This window comes from Mesoplodon bidens (assembly GCF_964165515.1).
Source record: "Mesoplodon bidens genome assembly, chromosome: 7".
NCBI classification, from domain to species: Eukaryota; Metazoa; Chordata; class Mammalia; order Artiodactyla; family Ziphiidae; genus Mesoplodon; species Mesoplodon bidens.
In genome coordinates this window covers 109,012,745-109,037,818 of record NC_138164.1, presented here as the reverse complement: position 1 = coordinate 109,037,818, position 25,074 = coordinate 109,012,745, and the positions used below count along the sequence as shown (strand labels likewise).

Sequence of the window (25,074 nt, the reverse complement as noted above, 5' to 3'; positions counted from 1 at the left end):
TTTCATGATATTAACTTTTTTTTTTTTTTCGGCCATACCACACAGCATATGGGATCCTACTGCCCTGACCAGGGATCAAACCCTCTTCTCCTACAGTGGAAGTGCAGAGGGTAGAATAACCCACAGTTTGCATTTGTCCTGATTGTTTCCTCATTAAAGTCAGATTTAATATTTTTGTCAAGATATTACGTAGCAGATGCTATTTTAAATTAATTTTAATTACAATAATACACTTTTTTTTTTGGTAAATTAGAGGCTGAATTCCCATTTGACTCCCTGCCCTCCTCTCATAAAATCATGTCAGTGTTCCATATATTCCCATACATGTTACTGGCAGGCATCAAGAGGGACCACCCTCCTCCAGCCTCCTTGCCTCCGTCAATGGGAATCAAGTTGGAGCCTCAGAACCCTTCCTACCCTTGGCAGGAAGCCCTGCTCTCCATGCTCTCACACTCACAGCCAGCCCACCACCCTACCCCTGCCTCAAGACCATCAGAACCAGTCCTTCTCTTTGTCCCTGTTGCTCAGTTTCACCGCAGGGACTGAAGCCTCTAGGTTCTCCATGGCTCTGGCCATCCCTTTAGCTGATGCCATCTCCACCCTCAGCTCCTGGTAGCTGTTCACCATGCACTCTAGAGCTGATGGTCCATATTCAGCAAAATCTCCCGTGTCCTCGCCCCCTTCTGCAAATGGACCTTAACCCTCCTGCTCTGTCAGAAACTTTGCCCTCCCTGGGGTCACTGTTGCTCACTGCCCCATGTCCCACAGGCTTTCTACACCCCTCCCACCACTGGGCCTGGAGATGGGGTAGGGGTGCTCCCCCATGGCCATTGGTAGACATCCTCCTCCCTCCTCCTTTCAGATACTTAGGTTTGAGCTCAAGTTATTAGCTTATACCACCCACTTTGCTTCAGATATCTCCCAACCCATGCATGGCTCATTTCTTGATAATTCTAGCTCCTGGCTTGCTGTCACTCTCTCCATCCTATTCCTATTTTAGTTCTTAGAGACTTTGATACACATGTGGATGATCCAGCTGCCAGGCCTCTCGGATCCTTGAACCCATCTTCTCCCATTGTCTTGCCTTCCATCTCATCCCAGTCACTCACTCCCAATACTGGAGAGCCGCACTGTCCTATATGGGAGCCACTGGTCACACGTGGCCACTGACCACTTGAAATGAGACTAGTCTGGGGACTTCCCTGGTGGTCCAGTGGTTAGGACTCTGCGCTTCCACTGCAGGGGGCACAGGTTCGATCACCGGTCAGGGAACTAAAAAAAAAAGAAATGTGACTAGTCTGAATTGACATGTGCTGTGAGTATAAAACACATACCAGGGACTTCCCTGGTGGCGCAGTGGTTAAGAATCTGCCTGCCAGTGCAGGGGACACGGGTTCGATCCCTGGTCCGGGAAGATCCCACATACCAAGGAGCAACTAAGCCCGTGCACCACAACTACTGAAGCCCACGCGCCTAGAGCCCGTGCTCCGCAACAAGAGAAGCCACCGCAACAAGAAGCCTGTGCACCGCAAGGAAGAGTAGCCCCTGCAACCAGAGAAAGCCCTGGGGCAGTAACGAAGACCCAACGCAGCCAAAAAAAAAAAAAAAAAAAAAACACCAGATTTCAAAGATTTAGTGTGGGAAAAAATATGTTATCATTAATAATTTTTATATTGATTACAAGTTGAAATAACGTTTTGGATATATATTATTAAAATTAATCTCACTTGTGTCTTTTACTTTTTTAAATGTAGCTACTAGAAATTTAAAAATTACATATGCAGCTCATGTTAGGTTTCTACCGGAAGCACTGATCTAAATCTTTTTTGGGGGCGAGCTGCATGGCTTGTGGGATCTTAGTTCCCCAACCAGGGATTGAACCCTGGCCCTCGGTAGTGAGAGCGTGGAATCCTAACCCCTGGACTGCCACAGAAGTCCCCTAAATCTTTTCACTGCCAATAATGACAGCAACCGCCTCCCTATCGTCTCAATCCCAAGCATCCTACTCTCTATCCAACACCCCTATCTTTCCAGCTCTCATTAGCACCCCAACTCCAATCAACTTTTGACCCCATTGGAACCTACAATCCATTGATTTTCCCACACTTTTGCAGCCCCTCATCCCTCTTATGTCCTTACTTTCCTCCCTCAAACAGCCTAAATTCCAGTCAATTGTTATAATCACTCCTTTGTATGTATGTATTTGTTCATTTATTCAGCAAATAATTGTTGAACATCAATTGTGTGCGGGACACTATTCTAGGCACATGGAACACGTCAGTGAACAAAACAGACATGTTCCCTGTCCTCGTGGAGCTTATATTTTGGTGGTAGGAGAGATATAATAGACAAGTAAGTAAATTATATTAGATGCTGGAATAGTGGTTCCCAACCGGGAGCAATTTTGCCCCCCAGGGACATTTGGCAATGTCCGGAGACATTTCTATTGTCACAACAGGGAGAGGAGCGTCTAGAAGGGGTAGGAGCCAGGGAGGCTGCTAAGCATCCTACAGGGCACAAAACAGCCCCCAACTACAAAGAATTATCCAGCCCCAAATGTCAGTAGTGCCTAGGTTGAGAAACCCTGTTCTAGAAGGTGTTAATACTTTAGAAAGAAAGAAAACAAAAAGTAGAGTGGGGTGGAGGGACTGAAAGAGGAATTTGGGTTGGAGAGTGTGACTTTAAGTAGGCTGGTCAGGTCTGGGTCGGCCTCATTGAGAAGGTGGCATTTGGGAGAGAGACCAACTGGGCTTCCTATTTCATTGTGAAAATGAAAGTACCCATGTGTTCTGCCTTCTCTTCAATTATTATTATTATTTTTAAATTTTATTTATTTAATTTATTTATTTTTGGCTGTGTTGGGTCTTCGCTGCTGTGCGGGCTTTCTCTAGTTGCGGCGAGCGGGGGCTACTCTTCGTCGTGGGGTGGCGGCTTCTCATTGCGATGGCTTCTCTTGTGGAGTACGGGCTCTAGGCGCGCAGGCTTCAGTAGTTGTGACACACGGACTCAGTAGTTGTGGCTCGTGGACTCTAGAGCACAGGCTCAGTAGTTGTGGTGCACGGGCTTAGTTGCTCCGCGGCACGTGTGATCTTCCTGAACCAGGGCTCGAACCCGTGTCCCCTTCACTGGCAGGTGGATTCTTAACCACTGCACCACCAGGGAAGTCCCCTTCTCTCCAATTATTATGGCTAGACTGTGTTCACGCTCCTAGCAAAGGACAAGCCTGTCGCTCAGGAACTCCCATCCTCTCTACTCGTTCAGGGTCATCAGTCCTGTATTCTCTCCTATTAAATAACAGCCACAACACCATGACTTCCTTTGACCCTCTTCCCCCTCCAGCTGCCATCTTGATTTTTTCCTTCCCTTTGCTGCAAAGCTCACTGAAAGAGTTGTGTATTATCACTGTCTCCAATTTCTTTCCTCTCATTTTTCTTGAGCCCAAGAACTCTGGGCTTTTACTCTCAAACTGCTCCTAAGGTGGTCACCAGGGGTTCTCACAGAGCTAAATGCAGTCAGTCCTTGGTGCTCAGCTTGCTGACCTGCGGGCAGCACCTGACCCTGTCAATCACCCCTCTGCCTTGGTCTTCTGAACCAGATGCCCATCTGATTTTCCTCCTATCTCTCTGGCTGAGCCCTCTCAGAATCCTTTGCTGGTTCCTCCTGGTCTCCCAACCTCTACATGAAGGGGTATCCCAGAACTCAGTCCTTGGGGATCTCATTTCCACATACCCCTCACTCAATTTCCCCTAATGTTAACATCTTACACAACATGGTACATTTATTAAAACTTACTGATGAAAACTATAAACGAAGCTACAGGTTTTATTTGAATTTCATAAGTAGGGCTCATAGTTGCCCAAGACTTGACTGGTTTAGTTTTAAAACTGAAAATTCCATTCCCCTGAAGTCCCCTCAGACTTGGGCAAGCTGGGACAGTCAGCCACCCTATTCACCAGTTTTTCCACTAATGTCCTTTTTTTTCTAGTCCAGGATTCAATCCAGAACACCACGCTGCATTTAGTGGTCCTGTCTCCTTAGTGTCTTCTAAGCTGCAACAGTTTCTCAGTCTTTCCTTGTCTTTCATGACCTTGACACTTTTGAGGGGAACTGTCAGGTATGACCAGTCTGAAAGTCCCTCAGTTTGGGTTTGCTGGATGTTTTCTCATGAATAGGCTAGACTTACGGGTTTTTCTGGAAAAAACCCACAGAGATGAAGTAGGGCAGGAATTTAATCTGTTTTATTCACTGCTACATAGCCAGTGCCTGGGACTGAGTGCTTGGCCCATTATAGGCACCAAAATTCTGTTTCTTAAATGAATAAGTGAATGAATAATTCTGTAGAAATTTAGTATTGTTTTGAAGTTTTAAAATGGTAATATAAATACTACCCTATCATACATACCGCTCTGTAGCTTTTTCCCCTCAACAATTTGCCCTGAAGATCTATTTTAGGATGCATAGAGCTACTTTACTTTTCTTGTATACAAATTCTTGTATACAAATAACTACAATGGTTCTTTAGATGTGCCTCTTTGCACACGTGTTAGATTTTCTCATGGACAGAAAACTAGACATAGAGTAGGCACATTTACGTGTTAATGGATACCGATAAATATCCAACTACAGTGGCTGAACGCGTTTACAGTGCTCCAGCAGTGCTTAAAAGTACCCGTTTTCATCGCATCTTGCCGACACGTGATGACCTACAGAAGCTCAGCGAGTGCTGAGGATGCCTTCTCACTCTCCGGACTACAACTCCCAGAATGCACGGCGGTTCCTCTGCCTACCTGGGTAGGCGTGAAATGGAATGACCAATCCCTGAGGACCTCAGGAAGGTGGCGCTGCCTCCGCTCCTCACCTACCTCCGGGTTCTGCGGCGCCCAGAGCAGCGGGACTACCACTCCCATAAGCTACCGCGGACTGGCCGGCCCAGCCACCATTTCAGGACTTGGCAGGGACAGGGGCGGGCCCCGGACTCCACTTCCCGGCAGGCAGTGCGGCCTGAGGGGGGCGGAACTCCATTTCCCAGCAGTCTCCAGGCGGCGGGCGCCGCTGTGCCTTGTGTGGGATGTAAGCGCGGAGGTGGGCGCGGGGGACCGAGGCCAGGACTCTCCTTGGGACTTGGGGGGCCTGGCCTAGGGGCGCCTTCCGGGCGGACTCTAGGGCCCTGGGGGTATGGGCGCAGAGAGGGGGCGGGGCGGCCATTGGGAGTCCTCAGTGGGGTTCTAGGGGCGCACCCTCATCGGGGCCGGGGCTCCTGGGGTTGTGGGGGGCAAGAAGGCCCCGCAGCCTCGGCTGAGGGGTCTCTTCGACGAAAGAGGGGGAGCAGATGAGCGGAGCGTGAAGGGGCGGGGAAGCAAGGGATTGTGTCTGTGAATGTGTAGGGGGGTGTGGAAAGCTAGTCGAGCCTGGGAGGGGGGCTCCTGGGCCGTGCCCCCCCGACCCTCCCTCCACACGCTCGCCCGCAGGCCGAGGCCCGCCGCCATGGGGCTGAAGGCCGCCCAGAAGACGCTGTTCCCGCTGCGCTCCATCGACGACGTGGTGCGCCTGTTCGCTGCCGAGCTGGGCCGAGAGGAGCCGGACCTGGTGCTCCTATCCTTGGTACTGGGCTTCGTGGAGCACTTCCTAGCTGTCAACCGCGTCATCCCCACCAACGTGCCCGAGCTCACTTTTCAGCCCAGCCCTGCGCCCGACCCTCCTGGCGGCCTCACCTACTTCCCCGTGGCCGACCTGTCCATCATCGCCGCGCTCTATGCCCGCTTCACTGCCCAGATCCGCGGCGCCGTCGACCTGTCTCTCTACCCGCGAGAGGGGGGCGTCTCCAGCCGCGAGCTGGTAAAGAAGGTCTCCGATGTCATCTGGAACAGCCTCAGCCGCTCCTACTTCAAGGATCGGGCCCACATCCAGTCCCTCTTCAGCTTCATCACAGGTTGGAGCCCGACAGGTGGCAAGGGGCGAGAATCCTGTCTCACGTGTGAACCTTGGCCCACCTCTTCACAACACTGTGTGGTTTACAGAGCCCTTCTGAGACCTGTAAGCCTTGTGAGGTGGGGCAAGTGTTATGTCCCCCTTTGCAGCTAGGGAAACTGAAGCCCAGAGAGGGAAAGTGATCTTCTAAAGTCACACAGAATGGCAAGGCTGGGATTGGACCCCAGTCACTTGACTCCAAATCCATTAGCCCACCCTCTGCACCCTCAGAACCCCCCTCCCTGCCATTGAGCAGCTACAAGAGTCCTGCAGCCCAGCCTGAGGCATAGAGGGCAGCAGCAGATTTAGGGAGTGAGGAGCCAAAATCGGGCTACATTTGAGCCAATTCCATGAAATGTCTATGAACATGTTTTGAAAGTGAACAGACCAGGGCTTCACCTCAAGAAACTGAAGGCTCAGGGCTTGCAAAGAGCTTTCCTCTTTGATCCAAGCCCAGTTGACTGGCAGTCAGGTCCAGGAGTGCCATATTGAGAAGGAATCTGAGGCTGCTTCTGAGCTTAGCAGGAAAAGAATACAGAGAGAAATTGGGAGTGTCTGCCAGTGGGTGTGTAAAAAGAGTGTTGGCCAGTGTCCTGTTTTTGCCGTCCCTGGTTATAATCTAGTAGGTACAATAAAACGAGGAAATTCTTAAATTAGCAGAAATATATAATACATTTGCAGAGAAAGAGAAGAGATAGGGTCAAAAGCTGGGTGGAACTACAAAAGATCCGAGATCTCCTGTTGAGGAAGGGGAACGTAAAGGGGGAAGGAGAGTCTCTGAACACATAGGAGGAAAGGGATAGAGGGAAGATGGGCAGGAGTGCCTGAGGTTTGAGCACAGGCTTGGAGGTGAGTGTGGGAGGGTACATGGCCCGTCACTACCTGGTCCCTTCCCCCACGGCAGAGCTCAGAGGACCCTCTTTCATTACTTTCCCTTCCACAGGCACCAAACTGGACAGCTCTGGTGTGGCCTTTGCCGTGGTGGGGGCCTGCCAGGCTCTGGGTCTCCGAGATGTCCACCTGGCCTTGTCTGAGGACCATGCCTGGGTAGTGTTTGGGCCCAATGGAGAACAAACAGCTGAGGTCACCTGGCATGGCAAGGGCAACGAGGACCGCAGAGGCCAGACAGTCAACGCGGGTGTGGCTGAGCGGGTATTGCATCCCCCCCCCCACCATACTCTCCTAGCCCAAGCCACCCAAGGAGCTCTGCTTTCTTGGACCATGCTCCCCTCTTCCTATCACCACCTACATATGTCAGGAAGGGGAGGGCCCCCTTCCTGGCTGTCATTCCTTGGAGCAGGCACAGGTAGGCCATCGTGAGACATCTGGTCTTGTCCTCTCCCAAGAGCTGGCTGTACCTGAAAGGATCATACATGCGCTGTGACCGCAAGATGGAGGTGGCATTTATGGTGTGCGCCATCAACCCTTCCATTGACCTGCACACTGACTCCCTGGAGCTGCTGCAGCTGCAGCAGGTGAGGGGTGCCTGTGGGACCCTGGGCCAGGGCACTTTCCCTTCCTGAGCTTCAGCTCCCCCTTCTGTAATGTGGGTGAATCATTCCTGGGCTGGACTTTCCTGGGGCTCTTGGGAAGGGAGAATTGAGACATGAAAGCGCTTTGACTTCAATAAGGGGCTAGTTCTGAATTCTGGCTTTTCCCACCTGGTGGGAGGTCCCTACTGGTGCTGGACCCCCGTCTGCCTGGTAGACTGAGGACCCCCCTCTCTCCTGCCAGCTCACACTTCTCTCCTTTGGCCCCTAGAAGCTGCTCTGGCTGCTCTATGACCTGGGACATCTGGAAAGGTCAGTAGAGGGAAGTGGCCAGGCTGGGCCTCGGGGTGGACGGGGGGGCAGCCTGGACTCATGAGCCTTTCCCAGGTACCCTATGGCGCTGGGGAACCTGGCAGATCTGGAGGAGCTGGAGCCTACCCCTGGCCGGCCGGACCCACTCACCCTCTACCACAAGGTGGGGACATCTCAGGAGGTGCAACGATGGCTGGGGTTCCCTTCTCTCTGGGGACTGGGAGGGGGCAGGTGAGGCAAGAAGAACTTTGTGTGTATTGGGGGGTACCGCCCATGCAGTCCTCATTTTGTATTTACCATGTGCATATTCAGGGCGGTCAGGGCTGTCTGAGGAGTGTTCTGGGTTCCCTGCCTGGGAGTGGTAGGTCCTGGATTTGTCCCCTCAGCCCTACCTTTTCTACTGCCTATCATTGTCCTTCTTGGAGTATAATAGAGGTCAAACACTGAGAGCACCGAGGCGGGGGTGTTAACTTGGTGGGGCTGGGGGTAGGAGGGACATTAGGCTGGGCTTGGAAGGCCAGCCCAGTGCAGACCTACAAACCCAGGGAGGAACACCTGGTAGAGAGGACGGCCTGGGGTGAGGTCACGTGGGAGATGAGACTCTCTGGGAACTTCCTATTGCCCCTCCTGGGTGTGATCCAATGGGACATTTGTGCCACCTGGGGCAGCTGGGAGCTGCCTCCCTGAGGCCCCTCTGCTCTATCCCCAGGGCATTGCCTCAGCCAAGAGCTACTACCGGGATGAGCACATCTACCCCTACATGTACCTGGCTGGCTACCATTGTCGCAACCGCAACGTGCGTGAAGCCCTGCAGGCCTGGGCCGACACAGCTACTGTCATCCAGGAGTGAGGATCCCCCCACGGGGCCCCAGGCTGGCCTTTCTTCCCCTTCCACCCAATTTCCAACCACCCTCGTCCAGGAGGGAGGCCTGGGTCCCAAGCCCTATCCCCTCTCCATCCAGTCACTAGGCAGCCAAGGCCACCATCACCCAAGAGGTAGGGACCCCTGATGAGAGCTTCACGCCTTTCCTTCCCTCCCCTCTCCTCCTAATGTCTAACCACTGTCATCCAGCTATGGAACCTGCATTCCCCACCCCCCTCCTCACTCTTGCTCTGGGCTGACACAGACACCACCATTTTGGAGTGAGGACCCCAACCGTTCACTCAGTTCCTGGATGACCCCAGAAAAGACACCGGGGCTCCATCCCCTGCCAGGTCCCTGGGGGTAACCGCCATGGCGGAGACCCCACAGTGCCCTGCTGCTCTCACAGCTACAACTACTGCCGTGAAGATGAGGAGATCTACAAGGAGTTCTTTGAAGTAGCCAATGATGTCATCCCCAACCTGCTGAAGGAGGCTGCCAGCCTGTTGGAGGCCGGCGAGGAGCGGCCAGGGGAGCAGACCCAGGTGAAGGGCTGGACCTCCAGCCTGTGTACACCTTCCCACCTGAGCAGGGCTCCCAGTCACAGGACGTGGGACTGCTGCATGGGACTGGGGATGTCACGAGACAGGTGGCCCAGTTCAGGCAGACAGCTGTGTTCTCTTATGCAGTAGCTGAGGGCCTGGGCTTGGGTTTGAGGAGTTGAGGTAAATGGGGTGGAAGCCCCTCTTTCTCTGTCAGGGTCACTCATTCAGCTGAGGGGGTGAGATGGACGTAAGGGATGGTTCCTCCCTCCTCCCAAGTCCTGGCTAAGGACTGGTTTTATAAAACGAAGGCGGTTCTAAGAATTCTCTCCACCTATGCTCACATCTGCCAGAGCCAGGGCTCTTTGTCCAGGCGAGAGGTCTGGCCTGTGCCCTCTGATGAGGGGTGAGTAATGGGGTCTGAACTGTACCCTCCTTTCCCCCTTTCCCAGGGCACCCAGAGCCAGGGTTCTGCCCTCCAGGACCCAGAGTGCTTCGCCCATCTGCTGCGATTCTACGATGGCATCTGCAAATGGGAAGAGGGCAGTCCCACGCCCGTGCTGCACGTGGGCTGGGCCACCTTCCTTGTGCAGTCCCTAGGCCGTTTTGAGGGACAGGTGAGGGACAGCTGTGCAGGGTGGCTGGGGAGGACAGGTGGTGACAGCAGCTACAGCGGAGTCAGAACCTTTGTAGCCCTGAAGGGGATCTGTCCGTCCCCTTTGGGTGCGGGTGAGACCGAGGCTCCACGACAGGATAGGCTTGGCCGGGTCTTGGGGTTCCACCCACTGGCCTGCAACCTCTTCCTCCGCTTGCCCCCGCCCCCCCATCCGGCCCAGGTGCGGCAGAAGGTACGCATAGTGAGCCGAGAGGCAGAGGCGGCCGAGGCAGAAGAGCCGTGGGGCGAGGAAGCCCGAGAAGGCCGGCGGCGGGGCCCGCGGCGGGAATCCAAGCCTGAGGAGCCTCCGCCGCCTAAGAAGCCGGCGCTGGACAAGGGCCCAGGCACGGGCCAGGGTGCGGTGCCAGGACCCCCCCGGAAGCCCCCAGGCACCGTCCCGAGCACTGCCCGCGGCCCTGAAGGCGGCAGCGCGGCTCCGGCGCTGGCGCCCGCCGCCTCGCCGCCACCGGAGGGTCCGGTGCTCACTTTTCAGAGCGAGAAGATGAAGGGCATGAAGGAGCTGCTTGTGGCCACCAAGATCAACTCGAGCGCCATCAAGCTGCAGCTCACGGCGCAGTCACAAGTGCAGATGAAGAAGCAGAAGGTGTCTACACCTAGTGACTACACTCTTTCATTCCTCAAGCGGCAGCGCAAGGGCCTCTGAAGTACCCGGGTCTCAGTATCGGCCCGCTCGGAGCCCGCCCTCAATCAGGATGAGGTTCCACCCAGACCCCCTAGCGAGCCCAGGCTCCGCCCCTGGCCTAGGGGCCTAGGCCCCGCCTCTAGGCCCCACCCCTACCCGGAACTCAGGCTGCAGGTTCCCAGAGTAGACTCCACCCAGCGCCCGAACCGAGGGCTCTGCCCAGTCACTGGAATATAGAGCCCATCCCCCAGGATCCCAGCCGGCCAATTGAAACCTTACCCTGAGTCCTTCACCCATCTTTAAAGGTCCAACTACGGGAAGCTCAGGCTCCATCTCAGAACCGAGGTTCTAACCTTCGGCCTGACCAGTGTTGGCTCAGGGTTGCTTCCAGCCCATAGGGCTGTTTCACCCTAAACCCTAGGAGCACAGGTCCCACCCACAGCCCGGGAACCAAGGACCCCGCTCAGCCCCTAGGAGTACATTTCCGCACTTCAAAATTCCATTCCTTGGGAATCCAAGCCCCCTACCGCAAAGAACCTAAGTAACGCTTCCAGAACTTGGAAATCCTAGCTTCCTCCCTTCCCTGTCGCGAGTCCGGGACACGAAACTCCGCTCCCGGCGTGTGCGAATCCTGAGCCCCACCCGCTTCCTGACCAAACTGGCCCCAGATCAGAGCAGACCTCTCTTCCGACCCTCTGGGAACCTCCCCGGGGTCCATCCCGTCTCGGGGGACTCTGGAGGAAATTTGCAGGGGTTTGCGAGTGGGTGAGGGAAGCCTGATCGCTTCCTGTTTTGTACATAGATTTATTTTTCAGTTCCAAGGAAGATGAATACATTTTGTAAAAAAAAAAAAAAAAGTACTTGTCCGTGTTTCATCTGGGAATTTGGGAGTGGAGCTCCCCCTCTTTCCTCTGCCGTCCGGCCCTCCGGGCTTCGGGCTCCCCACCTGTAGAGCGCAAGGAACCGGTGGCTGGCAGAAGAGCCTCGGCACCATCAGCTCCTCCCGGGCTCGGGACTTTCCCTAGCTGCCGAGGGCCGGTCCCGCGGGCGCCTCCTCCCGGCCGGGTGGCGGGGCATCCCCGGCCTGGCCCCGCCCCGGGCCCGGGCCCCGGCCCCGCCCCCGCGGCCTCTGAGCCACCGGCGCCCGCCTCGGCGGTCCCACCCCGCCCCGCCCCGCGCCGCCCCGCGCCGGCTCCGCGGCTCCGCAGCTCGCGCCCGCCCGGCGCCGGGCCATGGCGCTGCTGCAGGATGTGTCGCTGCAGGATCCGCGGGACCGCTTCGAGCTGCTGCAGCGCGTGGGAACCGGGACCTATGGCGACGTCTACAAGGTGCGCCGGGCGGCGGGACGGGCGGAAGAGAGGAGAGGAGGGTACGCGCTCCGCGCCCTGCTGCGGGATCCGGCCCCCAGCCCCGCCCCTCCTCATCTCGCTTCACCCCCTCCGCCCCTGCAGGCCCGCGATACGGTCACGTCCGAACTGGCCGCGGTCAAGATAGTCAAGCTAGACCCAGGTGAGGGCCCGGAGCCAGGGCCTCAGCGCTGGAGGGAGGGCAGAGGGCCGCAGAGCGGGCGCGGTGTGAGAGTTGACATTTCCGAGACCCCCTGAGAGGCAGGCCCCGGGAGGTACTGTCCGCTGGCACCTGTCTGCCCTGGAGAGAGGAGGCACTCTGTGCCCATTTTGCAGATGGGGGCATTGAGTTAAGGCGGCCCCCTTCATGATGCCCTGTGTTTCCCAGGGGACGACATCAGCTCCCTTCAGCAGGAAATCACCATCCTGCGTGAGTGCCGCCACCCCAATGTGGTGGCCTATATTGGCAGCTACCTCAGGTGAGGCTGCTTTATCCCCTTGCCTGCCCCCAGGCAGCCCCCATATGGCCCTGCCATGTGCCCACCCCAGCTCTGTGTTACCCCAGGAATGACCGCTTGTGGATCTGCATGGAGTTCTGCGGAGGGGGGTCCCTGCAGGAGATTTACCACGGTGAGGGCCAGGACTCCAGGCCACAGAGGGTCACAGCCTTCTTCCCATCCCCACCGCAACGCAGGGCAGGAGGGGAGAGCTGGGGCCCTGGATTTGGGCCCCTCTCCACTTCTCACTAGCTGTGTGACCTTGAGAGAAATGCTGTCCTTTTCTGGGCTGTATATCCCAGCCTATGTCGGGAGGGGATGTGGCCAACTCCCCTTTCACCAGCAATGCCTGCTGCTTACCCCACACAGGGTGGAGCCTGGGAGGGTCAGCATATCCCCGCAGACCCCCCCTGCCAGCCCTTACCCCTCCCATTTCAGCCACCGGGCCCCTGGAGGAACGGCAGATTGCCTGTGTCTGCCGAGAGGCACTGAAGGTAGCTGGGTCCATAGGGCTACTCACACCCCCAGTCCCCTGGAGCAGGGCAGGGAGCCCAGTTGGCCAGTGTGTGTGTTGGGGGGTGGAGTGGGTGGAGTGCTCAGGCAAAGGTGCCTGAGGGGCTGTGGGTCCTGCAGGGAAGGGGCCCCAGCCGTGTTGCCGGAAGCAGCCCATTTCCCTTTTGGCTCAGTCATTTCCTGTTTGGGGAGAGGGGAGGAGGAAGCAGCTTGGGTGGGGGGCCCCAGTCCTGAGACGGGGTTCAGGAGAGGTGGGATATACTGGGTAGCTGCTCTCAGGGGCTCCTCTTCGTCCCCAGGGGCTGCACCACTTGCATTCTCAGGGGAAGATCCACAGAGACATCAAGGTAGGGGTCTGGCCAAGGGCATCGTGGGAGGGAGGAGGAGGCTCTCGAGGGCACCAGATGGGATTCTCTCTCCTCCATTCCCACAGGGAGCCAACCTTCTCCTCACCCTCCAGGGAGATGTCAAGCTGGGTCAGTACCCTGGGGACACAATCAGGGTGAGGGTTCTATGGGAGCTCCTGGAGTCTTAGAGCCTACTTTCAAGTGCAGCTTGTCCTTGAGCAAGTCATTTTACCACTTGAGCCTCAGTTTCCCCATTTAGAAAGTGGAACAGTTCTCCCTTCCTGCTGGAAGTTGGATGTGGTTGGGTCCGTATGGAGTCTAACATGGGACCCCTGGTGGTTGACCCCTCCCAGGAGGGGACCTGGCTTTGCCTTGTGCCTGTGGCAGTTGTGGCTGAACCTGGGCTGCCTGTTTTCTGAGTCCTGCCAGGTGCATCCTGAGCCTGAGCCCTGGATGTGGGTGGGGAGTGGCAGCCAGAGGTCGGATGAGAGCCGCTCTTTCTCCCTGCAGCTGACTTTGGGGTGTCCGGCGAGCTGACGGCGTCTGTGGCGAAGAGGAGGTCTTTCATTGGGACTCCATACTGGTGAGGCTGCACCTCTGGCTGAGGGGGTGGGGGCCACAGTGGGGCACCCGGCCGTCTCATCTGTGACCCCGCCTCTAGGATGGCCCCAGAGGTGGCCGCCGTGGAGCGCAAAGGTGGCTACAATGAGCTGTGTGACATCTGGGCCCTGGGCATCACCGCCATCGAGCTGGGCGAGCTGCAGCCCCCTCTCTTCCACCTGCACCCCATGAGGTCAGCTGAATACTTGCCCCTTGCCTGACCCCAAGAGCCCTGTGACCCTCGACCCCTGACCTGTGGTCTCCACAGGGCCTTGATGCTGATGTCAAAGAGCAGCTTCCAGCCGCCAAAGCTGAGAGACAAGACGCGCTGGTGAGGGCCCCCATCCCTTGCTGGGGCCCCCTTTTCAGCCCACCCCCCAGGGTGCAGCCTCGAGGGCCCTGCCCTCTCTGGGCCTCCACAGACCATCCGTGGGAGGGGCCTGGGCCCTGCCTCTGGGCTGGGGACCAGTGTGGACAAAGAAGAAGGGCAGATGGTTGATGATGGAGGCGCTGCCGTGTCGCAATAGCAGTGTTGCTCAGGCCGGCTGCCTTTGGTCTCAGGCTGGCTCCGTCCTGGGCAGGCCCAGCAGACTCCTCAGGAGCGGTGGCAGGACGGCCTGCCTGAGGGCTAACCTGGGCCTGCGGGTGGGGTCTCTTGTACCCACTAGGACCCAGTATTTCCATCACTTCCTCAAACTTGCCTTGACCAAGAACCCCAAGAAGAGGCCAACAGCAGAGAAGCTCCTGCAGGTGGGAGGTGGGGGGTGGGGCAGGGGGCTCGGTGCTCAGAAGCAGGGACCCAGAGGCCAGGGACCAACCTGCACCCCCTCCACCCTCCAGCACCCCTTCACGACCCAGCAGTTGCCTCGGGCTCTCCTCACACAGCTGTTGGACAAGGCCAATGACCCCCACCTGGGAACCCCCTCCCCAGAAGACTGTGACCTGGAGGTAAGTGAGAGCAGCTGGGGACTGGGTTTTCACCTGGTCTGGCCATAAGGCATGCAGAAGGTCCCTTCAGCTTGTATGTTTCCAGCACATGGAGCTTCAGCCTGGTCGAGCCCACCCATCAGGAATCTTCCCTGAGCCGGTTTGCCTCCTTGTCGCCCCACTGTGATAGGTTCTTGCCCTTGGCCCAGCGTGACCATGACCCTAGTTAAGCCATCTTCTGCTTTCTCTGTGATCTTTGGCGAGTTACTTGCCTCTCTTTGCTGGTTTTCTCATCTGTGAAACGAGGGTGCCATTTAATCTGGCAATAATCTCAGGGCGTTTTCGTGAAAACAAACACGTCAGTGTGTGTAAAGCAGCTCAAGGAATACCTGATGTGAGGTGAGCGTGGACATGTGTCCACTGTCTGTGTTCTCTCGTAGACTTACGACATGTTTCCCGACACCATTCACTCCCGGGGGCAGCATGGCCCAGCCGAGAGGACCCCCTCGGAGATCCAGTGTGAGTCTGCTTTGGCGGGGGGCTGTGTGGATTGGCAGCTGTGTGTGGATTTGGTGGGGTCTGTGTGGATTTGGTGGGGGGCTGTGTGGATTGGGGGGCTGTGCGTGTGGATTTGGTGTGAGTTTAGGGGTCGGTCCTGAGGCTCTGGCCCCCTAACCCCTGGATCTGGGCCCTCCAGTTCACCAGGTGAAATTTGGCGCCCCACGAAGGAAGGAAACAGACCCACTGAATGAGCCGGTGAGGGGCTGGCGGTGTGGCAGGGTGGGGCGCAGGGCTGGGCTGAGGAGCTGTGCGCGTGACAGAGCACCTCAAACTCAGGAGCCTTGAAGCAGCAGCAGCCTGGCCCTCGGCCCGGGAGAGCTGTCCAAGCAGGCCCGTCCGCCCAGGGAGCCGGAAGCCTGGGGGCTCCTTCCTGGGGCAGGTTGTTTTGGGCAGTCAGCTGGGGGTGGCAGGGTGACCACGCCTTTCTAAAACGTGGGCCTGTCACTCGTCTGAGGACGCCCCCGCCCCCTTTGGCACGTTCTTCTCTGCCTCAGTCGCTGTGACTGCTGGGTTGGCTGACTCACCATCTCTGCTCTCTCTGTTGGCATCTCTCTTCACCCCCACAATCTCAGTCCCTCCCTGCCCTTTTCTCTCACTGTCTCTGTCTCCTTCTCTCTCGTTGTTTGTCTGTTTGGCCCTTTTTCACACTTTCTCGGCCTCTTGTTGTCTTTCTCACAGTCCTCTTGCTTGTTACCAATCTCACTTTCCATCTGTCTGTCTGTCTGTCTGTCTGCCATCTCTCTCTCCCACAATGTCTCCAGCACTCTCTCACGTTGCCTGTCTGTCTCTCTGCCTCCCTCCCGGTGTTTCTGACTCGGTTTCCCCACAGTGGGAAGAGGAGTGGACACTGCTGGGAAAGGAGGAGCTGAGCTCGTGAGTGAGGGGGAGGGAAGCTGTGGGGGGGCGGGAGGGGCAGGAGGAAAGGCTGACCTCTGATCCCTTCCCCTCCCTACCCAGGAGCCTGCTGCAGTCAGTCCAGGAGGCCCTGGAGGAAAGGTGAGGGGCCAGGGCCCGGAGGAGGTGGAGGGCAGCTGGGCTCAGGACCCAGTCACATCTCACACCTCGTCTCCCTCTGATTTGTCCCCGACAGGAGCCTGACCATCCGGCCAGCCTTGGAACTCAAGGTACGGAGAGGAGGGGAGTGGGGGATGGGGATGGGGATAGGGATGGGGGGCAGTGCGATAGCGGGTGCAGTTGGGGTGGGGGTAGGTTACAGGGTCACCTGCTAACAGCTGGGCTGGGTCCGCTGACCCTCCTGCCAGGAGCTGGACTCCCCAGATGACACCATAGGAACCATCAAGAGGGCCCCGTTCTTGGAGCCATCCCCCACTGAGCCTCCAGCTGAGGACCTTCAATCCAGCCTGCCAGGTGAGCCCCAGGCTCGGGGGACCAGGAGGCAGGCCCCGGGAGGTAAGGGGTGGTCCAGGACGGGAATTCACGGCAGGTCTGTGCCTGCAGGAACCGCACCTGCACCTCTCCCAGGCCCTGGCAGCCCCCCGCTGCTCTCCACTGCCTGGGCCACCGTGAAGCACCGGGAAGATCATGAGGTGAGGCGGTGCTGTAGTGGGGGGTCGGGGAGACGGGAGGCTGGGGGTGTGGCCCTGACTCCTTTCTTCCCTCCCAGAGGTCATCGTGCCGTGGGCTCCCCCCGACCCCCAAGGTGCACGTGAGTGTTTGCACATGGCTCCACCGCCTGCGGCCTCACCACCTGCGGTTCCCCCCGCCCCGTCCCCCCAGCCTGGTGCTTCCTCATCAGCCTCTTGCCTCCTCTCCAGATGGGTGCCTGCTTCTCCAAGGTCTTCAATGGCTGCCCCTTGAGGATCCACGCTGCTGTCACCTGGATCCACCCTGTCACCCGGGGTAGGCCAGGGGCAGGGAGGCAGCAGGAGCCTGGGAATCCCCAGCTTGGGCCAGGGGACGTGGCTGACCTCTGACCCCATACCCAAACCTGCAGACCAGTTCCTGGTGGTGGGGGCCGAGGAAGGCATCTACACCCTCAACCTGCATGAACTGCATGAGGATACGCTGGAGAAGGTGAGGGCCGGCTGGCGGGGGAGGGCCAAGGGCCTTGGGCGTCTGGGGTGCTGACCGCTGTCCATCTATGGCTCTGTGGCCTCCAGCTGATTTCACACCGCTGCGCCTGGCTCTACTGTGTAAACAACGTGCTGCTCTCGCTCTCAGGTACAGTTGGGGCAGGCGGGGGCAGGGCCAGCGCCCCATCCACCAACACTCTCTGAGCCCCTCTCCCCTCCGTCCCATCCCTCCGCAGGGAAATCCACGCACATCTGGGCCCACGACCTCCCAGGCTTGTTTGAGCAGCGGCGGCTACAGCAACAGGTCCCCCTCTCCATCCCCACCAATCGCCTCACTCAGCGCATCATCCCCAGGTCAGGGACCCTGGGGAGCCTGGCCCTGCGGGGAGGAGGGAGGAGGGAGAGGCAAAGGGACAGAGCCCGGGCTGGACTGCAGCCTTGCCTGGTACCGAGACTGTTGGGATCTTAGACGCTTCCCTTGGCCTCTCAGAGGCCCGGTTTCCTCATAGGTCAATACAGTTGGTAGCCTTCCCTCCCCCTGCACCCAGGCCTGTCGGGAGGGAAGGAGACAGGGCATGTGAACGTGCCTGGCAAGCTCTGGGAGCTGCGGTGGGTAGGCTGTGGGGCAAATGTTTCCTGAGTACCTACTATGCGGCAGGTCTTAGGCTGGGCATAGGGATGACAAATCAAATGAGTTCTTGCCAGTAAGCTCCTGGGACTGAGGTGTGGCAGGGGGAGAGCTGGAAGGGGTGGGGAGGCCTCAGAGAGGCCAGGCGAGCTCACAGAGTTGACAGAGCGTTGGGGGTCTTCCAGGCAGATGAGTTAGGGAACAGCCTTCTAGCAGTGGGAGGAACAAGTGTGAATTCTCGTGGGCGAGGGGGTAGTTAAAAGGTGTGTGGCCCGAGCGAGGAGGGGGAGCAGCCCGAGAGGAAGCTGCGCAGGCAGCAGAGCCCTGCCGTTGAGGCCAAGCCCAGGATCTGGGCTTTGACTGGCAGCGGACCTGGAGCATCTTAGAAGGATCCCTCTGTACGTCAATCAGGATTCTTCCTGTTGCAGGTGATTCAAATCACCGGCTTAATCACAAAAGGGAATTTAACGGCCCGTGTAGGAGTAGGGTCAGCTGCATGTCCAGCTGGATCCAGGCTTAAATGGCATCCTCAGGCATCTTCTTGCATCTCCTGGCTCTGTTTTCCTCTTGTCACCTTCATCCTCACGCAGGCTTTCTTGTCCACTGATGGCTGCCTGCAGGTCCAGGCCAGCGTTCCACTAGCTAACAACCCAATGGAACTGGAACCTCTGTTTCCAAGTAATTCCCACAAAAGTCCAGGGCCAGTTCTCACTGGCCTAGCTTAGGTCCGTGCCTACCCCTGGGCTAGTCACTGTGGAAGGGATGAGGAGCCAGGGCCCAGGCCTGCGTCCCGTGCCCTCTCTTGGAGCTGGGGGAAGGAGAGAGGGGCTTGTCTGGGCAGCTGGAAACAGGAGCATCTGCTGGCCGCTCTGGTGACAGTGGGAAGGAGGAATGGAGGGGGAGAGTGGCGAGAGGGCCTGGAAAGGAGGCCGGTGTAGTGACCCAAGGCAGTGTAGGGCAGTGAGAACTAGATGGACTCGAGCAATATTTAGGAAGTGGGATTGACAGGATTTGGGGACTAATCAGAGTGAGCTGGAGGGAAAGGGAGGGACTGGGAGACCCCCAGAGAGCAGACTGTGTGGTCAGACTTTACGGGGCAGTAAAGTCCCTCATTCAGCCATTCAGCACCTAGTATGCGCCAGGCAGTGTCCTGGGCGTGAGATACACCTGGGAACTGGAGACCCTTAATATTCCCCAGACTCTCCTGTTGAGACAGACAACAAAGGACATGAGAAGGAGTCTGTGCGGTGGTGACACGGAGGGGAAAGTGCCCCGTGGAAAAGAGCAGGGTGGTCGGGAAGGACCTCACTGAGAAGGTGCTTTTTGAGCAAAGACTCGGAGGGGTTGATGGAGCAAGTCCTGAGGGTATCTGGGGGGCTGGAGCCGGCCTGCCTGTATGAGGATCAGCAAGGAGGCCCGTGAGTCCAGATGGATGGAGTGAGAGGGAGCTGGCCTCCGAGGGCTCTGTAGCCACAGTGAGGGCTTTGCCCCTGACTCAGAGCAGCCTGAGGGCCACTGCAGAGGAGTGGCGTGACTGAGGTTTTCACGGGTCACTCTGGCTGCTGAGCTGGGAGGGAGACTGGAGGGGACGCGGGCGGACGCGGAGACCCGTCAGGAGGCTGTGGCACCATCAGGTGGGACATGATGGCGGCTTGGGCCAGGGAGGCCTTGAAGGAGGAGAAAAGCGGTCGGAGTCCAGTTTTATTTTGAAAGCTGAGCCAACAGGATTTCCGGACAGTTGGTGGATGGAAGAGAAAGGGGAGTCAAGGAGGACTCCAAGCTTGTGGCCTAGGCAATGGGAAGGATGGAGCTGTCGTCAGCTGTGGGTGGAGCAGAATTCAGTGTTGTCACGTGGAGTTTGAAGTGTGCAAGTGGGGCCTCAGCCCTTGGCGGGGGCTGGGGGGTGGGGGGTGGCGCTGAGTTCTGAGGGGGGAGGCGGGCTGTGGGCTTAGACATCGTCATGACCAGGTGGGTGGTGGAAGCCGGTGGGGAGGGCGGGGGAGGCCGGGCCGTGAGGAGATGAGGGGCCCAGGGCCATTATTCAGGGGGCTCGCTTGAGGACCACATCGGGAGCCCCGTGGCCTTGGGGCTTCCTGACCTCAGTCCGAAGCCAACCTCTGCTTTGGCCCAGGACCTGCAGGAAACAGGCCCATTACAGGCCCAAGTCACAGGCAGCTTTGGGTGTGTGTTTGGGAAATCACAGTATCACAGCAGAGATCTCGAACTGTTGGGGGAAAAAAAACAAAAAATATCCGCCTCTGTCCCATCTGAAGGCCAGCTGGGAAAGAGAGTGGAAGGAACAAGGGGAGAGAGAAGAGGGAGGACAGAGGCGGAGAGAGAGGTGCTGGCTTCCTAGGCGGGGCCCACATCCCAGCAGAGGGTGCAGACAGGGCTGGGTCACTGGGAGGAGGTGGCAGGGCTGCTGACATGTAGCCCTGTTCCCCAGAGGAAGAAGCAGGTTTGGAAGGTCCGCTGAGGGTTTGGGGGACAGCCAGTAACCAAAGGAGGGACCCCACTTCTCCCTCGGCACCCACTGGCCACCCCGTGGAATAGCCTGAGCTGAAGCAGGAGAGGGCGGGGCGTTTGCCGTTTTCTTGTGAGTCTTCATCTCCTCCGCCCGGCTTGCTCACCTGTGACTTACAGTGTGTCGGGTGGGGACTGGCCCTGAGTGCTCTGGCCGCCGGAGGAGCTGGAGGCTGCATTAGCTTGCCGCCCTCCCACACCCTCGTTTTTTCAGTTATTTCTTTATTTACACCCTGCCTTTGCCTAAAAAGTATTTCCGATGACTGAAAATAGGTGGGAAAGTAATAATAACGGGATGAGAAAAGTTAGCCTTTTGTGAGGGCACCTGATGTGCCAGGCTCTGCTGCACACTCCTCCCCTGAGTTAACTCGTTTAGGCCTCACTGCGACCCTGCGAGGGGGGTACCACGGTTATCCCCAGGCTGCAGGTGAAGCAGTTAAGACCCGGAGAGGTTCAGTGCCTTGCCCCAAGTCGCACGGTGAGAGGTAACTCTGTGATCCAAACCCCTGGACTGGATGTACACGCTCCAGGCTGTATAGGGGGTGCTGGAGCCACGAGTACTGCGTCACATCCTGCGCGATTCACAGCTTCATGGCTCCTCGGATACTCGGGCCAGCGGCTTGACCTCTCTGAGCCTCAGTCTGCCACCTGTGAGGCGGGGAAGGTGTTAGTACCCGCCCCTTAGGGCTCTGCAGGGGGCCTTGCCCAGGGTGGCACCCGTGACGCCTGCCCTGGTTGCCACCCCGCAGGCGCTTTGCCCTGTCCACCAAGATTCCTGACACCAAAGGCTGCCTGCAGTGTCGCGTGGGTAAGAGCTGGGGGAGGTGGGCGGGGCTGGGTGGGCGTGGGTGGGCACAGCCCCGGGCCCACCCCCCTCTCTCTCGCAGTGCGGAATCCCCACACAGGCAGCACCTTCCTGCTGGCCGCACTGCCCACCGGTCTGCTGCTGCTGCAGTGGTATGAGCCGCTGCAGAAGTTCCTGCTGCTAAAGGTGCGGGGCCAGTGGGGGGACCCCCGGGCGGGTGGCAGGGTTTCTGGGAAGAGAAATGTAGACCTGAGCGCCCCTGCTGCCCCCAGAACTTCTCCAGCCCCTTGCCCAGCCCAGCAAGGATGCTGGAGCCTCTGGTGCTGGATGGGAAGGAGCTACCACAGGTGTGCGTGGGGGCCGAGGGCCCCGAGGGGCCCGGCTGCCGCGTCCTGTTCCATGTCCTGCCGCTGGAGGCTGGCCTGACGCCGGACATCCTCCTCCCACCCGGTGAGCTGGAGGGCCAGGCTGCTGTATGTGAGTGTGTGTGTGAGTGTGTGCATGTGCGTGTGATATATATATAGAGAGAGAGAGAGGGAGGGGGGAGGGGGAAGTTCCTCACAGCTTACGGCTCCATGGAGGCCTTGGGGACCCGAAGCTCCCAGCCTCTCTTCAGCTCAGCAGCAAAGAAAACCTGACCAACTGTGCAGGGGCTGCAGGGACAGAGCCAAGCTGGGGAAGGCGGGTGCCAGAGGACTCCATTCTGAGCAAGGAAGCAGGACACTGGGTGTTGGGACAGCTCAGGGGAGCAGAGTGAGTGGCAGTGGGTAAAGAAGGGGGAAGGTGCCCTGGACCAAGTCCTTGCGGTAGCCCAGACCCCCAGCCAGGGGTCTCATGGGATTTTACTCTTGATCCTCACAATGGCCCTGCAAGGTAGGCATCGTCGTGCCTGGGTTACAGATGAATAAACTGAGGCCCAGAGATCTGAGGTCACACAGTGGCTGGGTCATGAAGCCTGGCTCTCCTGACTCCAGAGCCTCTGCCCTCCAAAGCCTCCCTGGGCCTCAGCCCTGCCCCTTGTGATGGGTCACTTTCCTGCCAAGCATCAGTTCCCCTGCTGTGCAGTGAGACTGGGCATCGTGACCCCACCCGGCTGTTGTGCAACGCACGTGTGGGGCAAGCTGGCTGATGCACACCCCCAGCTCTTCCTCTTGGGGCCAGAGCGGGGCTGGTGGCTCAGCCAGGCTGTCTCCCTTCTCTGCCTGCAGAGGGGCTTCCGGGCTCAGCCCAGCAGGTGATCCAGGTGGACAGGGACACAGTCCTAGTCTGCTTTGACCGTGAGTGTTCCTGGTATCAGGGCTGGGGGCTAGAAGGGGGTGGTGAGGGAGGCCAGGTGGGTCTGTCTCCCCAGAAGGGAGCCACCCCGCCCCGCCCACCAGCCCGCCCCCTGTGCAGGCTGCGTGAGGATCGTCAACCTGCTGGGCGAGCCCACAGTGACGCTGGCGCCTGTGCTGACCTTTGACTTCCCCATTGAGACTGTGGGTAAGTGAGCAGACAGAGGTGGGGGCAGGAGTACCCCTGGCCTGGAGCACATGATGTGGCCCCGGCGACCGGGGCTGGCAGCGGGACAAGGAGGCAGGTCCCCCAGCCCCTCTCGAGAGCCATGCTGGTCACCTGCGCCCCGGTCCGTGAGGACCTCTGTGGCCCAGACCTGGGTCCAGGGTGTAGCTGGGGGAGCCAGTGTCCCCAGGGCAGATGCAGGGCTGATGGCTGCCTGGCGCCTCCTAGTGTGTCTGCAGGACAGTGTGCTGGCCTTCTGGAGCCATGGGATGCAAGGCCGCAGCCTGGACACTAATGAGGTGAGTGAGACTCGGGAACCTGGTGGCTCCCCACCCAGTTGTCCCCACCTTTTAGGAGAGGACCCGCTGGGGCGGCCTCAGTGCCCCTTTTCTTCCCAGGTGACCCAGGAGATCACAGATGAGACAAGGATCTTCCGAGTGCTTGGGGCCCACAGGTAGGACACAGTGCCCCGGCCTCCCCTTCAGACGCTCTCCAGGCCAGGTGGAGGTGCCCAAGTGTCTTCCCACCTTGCTCACCTCCGGTTCTCTCCCCTCCAGAGACATCATCCTTGAGAGCATTCCCACCGACAAGCCGGGGGCTCACAGCAACCTCTACATTCTCACGGGCCATCAGAGCAGTTACTGAGCCAGTGGGCCAGCCTGGCCAGGGGTATCCCCCGCCCGCCCCAGGCCTTAGCGGCAGTTCTTTTAGGCAGAGGGACCCCTCCCAGATCAGAGGAGCCCAGGCCCCAGCTCTGCTGGTCTGAAGGGCAGAAATCCTGAGAAGAGTTTGGGGGCTGGGGAGGGTGGGGGTGCCTACCCCACACCTCTGCAATAACTGGACCAGAGGAAGCTGCCGTCACCGCCCCCTCTCCAGTGGGCAGCCAGTCCCCAGTGCCCCCTGGCAGGGGCCCTGGGCTGGTTGGGGGCGGGCCCGGGGCTATCCATTCCATTTGGTTCCACATTTCCTTTCCACTCTTCCTGCCAAGAGCCTGCCCCTGTGCTCTGTCCTGGGGAACATGGTATTTAAAAGAGAGACTATATTGGTATTAAAGCTGGTTTGATTTTATTCCACTGGTCCCTCTGGTTTGGGGGGAGCTGAGCCCACCTGCCTCATCTCCCTCTACCTCTCTCTCCAGCACATCTTTCTTTCTTTCTTTCTGTGGCACCAGGTGCTGGGGATATAACACGGAAGGGAGGCCACCAGTGTTCTGGTGGCTCTCTCATGGGGAGCCAGGCAGAGGTGAGGGGGAGGCCACGGCCCCCATTGGCATCTCAGGGTGGCTGTGTCTTCCTGGGCTCCCTTGCTCAGGATGAGCCCTCAGCCTTGCAGTGTGAGGTCTCTTTTGTGGCCAAGGAGTCATGCAGATGGGGCTGGGGGAGGCACTAAACAAGGGACTCATCCGAGCACCCCTGTCCCATATGAGATCTCACCAGGTAGCCTATGGAAGGGCCCAGGAGAGGCCCGCCAAGGGCTGCTCCACCCAGCCCCGGGGAGGCTGCAGCCTTTGGAGACAGCCTGCCCTGACCTGTATCCCCCACCCAGGCCTGGGGCTGCCTCCTGGCCTCCCACCTGCTGCCTGGATATCAGTTGCTCTGTCAGGCCAGGATTACTGAACATGGGTGTGCTCACCAAACTAGACTCTGGGAAGATGAGCCTGTGTCCATTTAACAAGAATTCCTAGAGGGTCTCTTCAGTCCCCATCCCTGGGCTCCCAGAGGGGTCCCTACCAAGATGTGGGGAGCTGTGAGGGGAGCTGTCCTTGCTGGAGCCTGCATCTCGAGGGCACATTCGTCCACCCGTTGCTGGCCTTGTGCTTTGCATCGTCATTCTCCCACATATCCCTCTTAGCGGGCTCCACACCCCCAGGCCAGGGAGCCCCCTGTGGCCCCAGGCACTGACCAGGCTGTTCTTGACCAGATCCTTTGGGCAGGTGAGGCCAAGGAGGCAGGATGGCAGCTGGCCTTAAAGGAGGGGTCAGTTGCACAGGCAGGACCAGAGCTGCGGAAGGTGGGAAGGCCTGGGTCTGGGGGAGGAGCTTGAGCAAAGGTCCAGGGTCAGTTTGGCCCAATCATCTCCCTTCTGATGTTCAAGGCAAGTGTTCGAATAAGAACTCTACACCTGGTGGGCTGTTGGTAAATACTTGATAAATGAATGAAATGATGAGTGGGGGTGTGCTGGGTAGATGGCATGCCAGTCCCCAGTGCTCCTGGCAGGGGACCCCGGGCGATATCATGGTTTTCATATTGTCCCCTTTTCCACCCTTCAGCAGAGCTCTGACTGCTCTCTTAGAGACAAGGGAGGGTCTCTCAGCTGAAATGGG

General features: G+C 58.3%; 2 protein-coding genes across 5 annotated transcripts; both read left to right on the top strand.

Annotated features, from left to right (window-relative positions):
* The first annotated feature begins 5,015 nt into the window (after positions 1 to 5,015).
* Positions 5,016 to 11,431, top strand: MEN1 (menin 1). Of its 2 annotated transcripts, none has more exons than XM_081241189.1 (10): positions 5,016 to 5,082; positions 5,469 to 5,929; positions 6,911 to 7,119; positions 7,314 to 7,442; positions 7,729 to 7,769; positions 7,845 to 7,932; positions 8,479 to 8,615; positions 9,041 to 9,176; positions 9,626 to 9,790; positions 10,010 to 11,430. In XM_081241189.1, the coding sequence occupies exons 2-10, from the start codon at positions 5,485 to 5,487 to the stop codon at positions 10,490 to 10,492; spliced, it is 1,833 nt and encodes a 610-aa protein (XP_081097315.1). In that variant the 5' UTR covers positions 5,016 to 5,082; positions 5,469 to 5,484; the 3' UTR covers positions 10,493 to 11,430. The 2 variants fall into 2 exon arrangements, with proteins under 2 accessions (XP_081097315.1, XP_081097314.1); XM_081241188.1 differs by having other exon boundaries at positions 5,017 to 5,070; positions 10,010 to 11,431.
* Positions 11,432 to 11,640: 209 nt separating this feature from the next.
* On the top strand, positions 11,641 to 23,819 carry MAP4K2 (mitogen-activated protein kinase kinase kinase kinase 2). Of its 3 annotated transcripts, none has more exons than XM_081241184.1 (32): positions 11,641 to 11,799; positions 11,923 to 11,980; positions 12,206 to 12,296; positions 12,383 to 12,447; positions 12,753 to 12,808; positions 13,127 to 13,174; positions 13,261 to 13,303; positions 13,685 to 13,757; positions 13,836 to 13,967; positions 14,043 to 14,105; positions 14,443 to 14,524; positions 14,615 to 14,722; positions 15,142 to 15,220; positions 15,399 to 15,457; positions 16,092 to 16,135; positions 16,220 to 16,258; positions 16,353 to 16,386; positions 16,525 to 16,630; positions 16,721 to 16,809; positions 16,887 to 16,922; positions 17,038 to 17,122; positions 17,217 to 17,296; positions 17,383 to 17,443; positions 17,532 to 17,649; positions 21,196 to 21,254; positions 21,334 to 21,437; positions 21,524 to 21,701; positions 22,460 to 22,528; positions 22,647 to 22,733; positions 22,980 to 23,050; positions 23,150 to 23,205; positions 23,309 to 23,819. In XM_081241184.1, the coding sequence occupies exons 1-32, from the start codon at positions 11,704 to 11,706 to the stop codon at positions 23,394 to 23,396; spliced, it is 2,457 nt and encodes an 818-aa protein (XP_081097310.1). In that variant the 5' UTR covers positions 11,641 to 11,703; the 3' UTR covers positions 23,397 to 23,819. The 3 variants fall into 3 exon arrangements, with proteins under 3 accessions (XP_081097310.1, XP_081097309.1, XP_081097311.1); XM_081241183.1 differs by having other exon boundaries at positions 11,642 to 11,799; positions 16,887 to 16,928; XM_081241185.1 differs by lacking the exons at positions 12,753 to 12,808; positions 13,127 to 13,174; positions 13,261 to 13,303 and having other exon boundaries at positions 11,642 to 11,799; positions 16,887 to 16,928.
* The last annotated feature ends 1,255 nt before the right edge of the window (positions 23,820 to 25,074 follow it).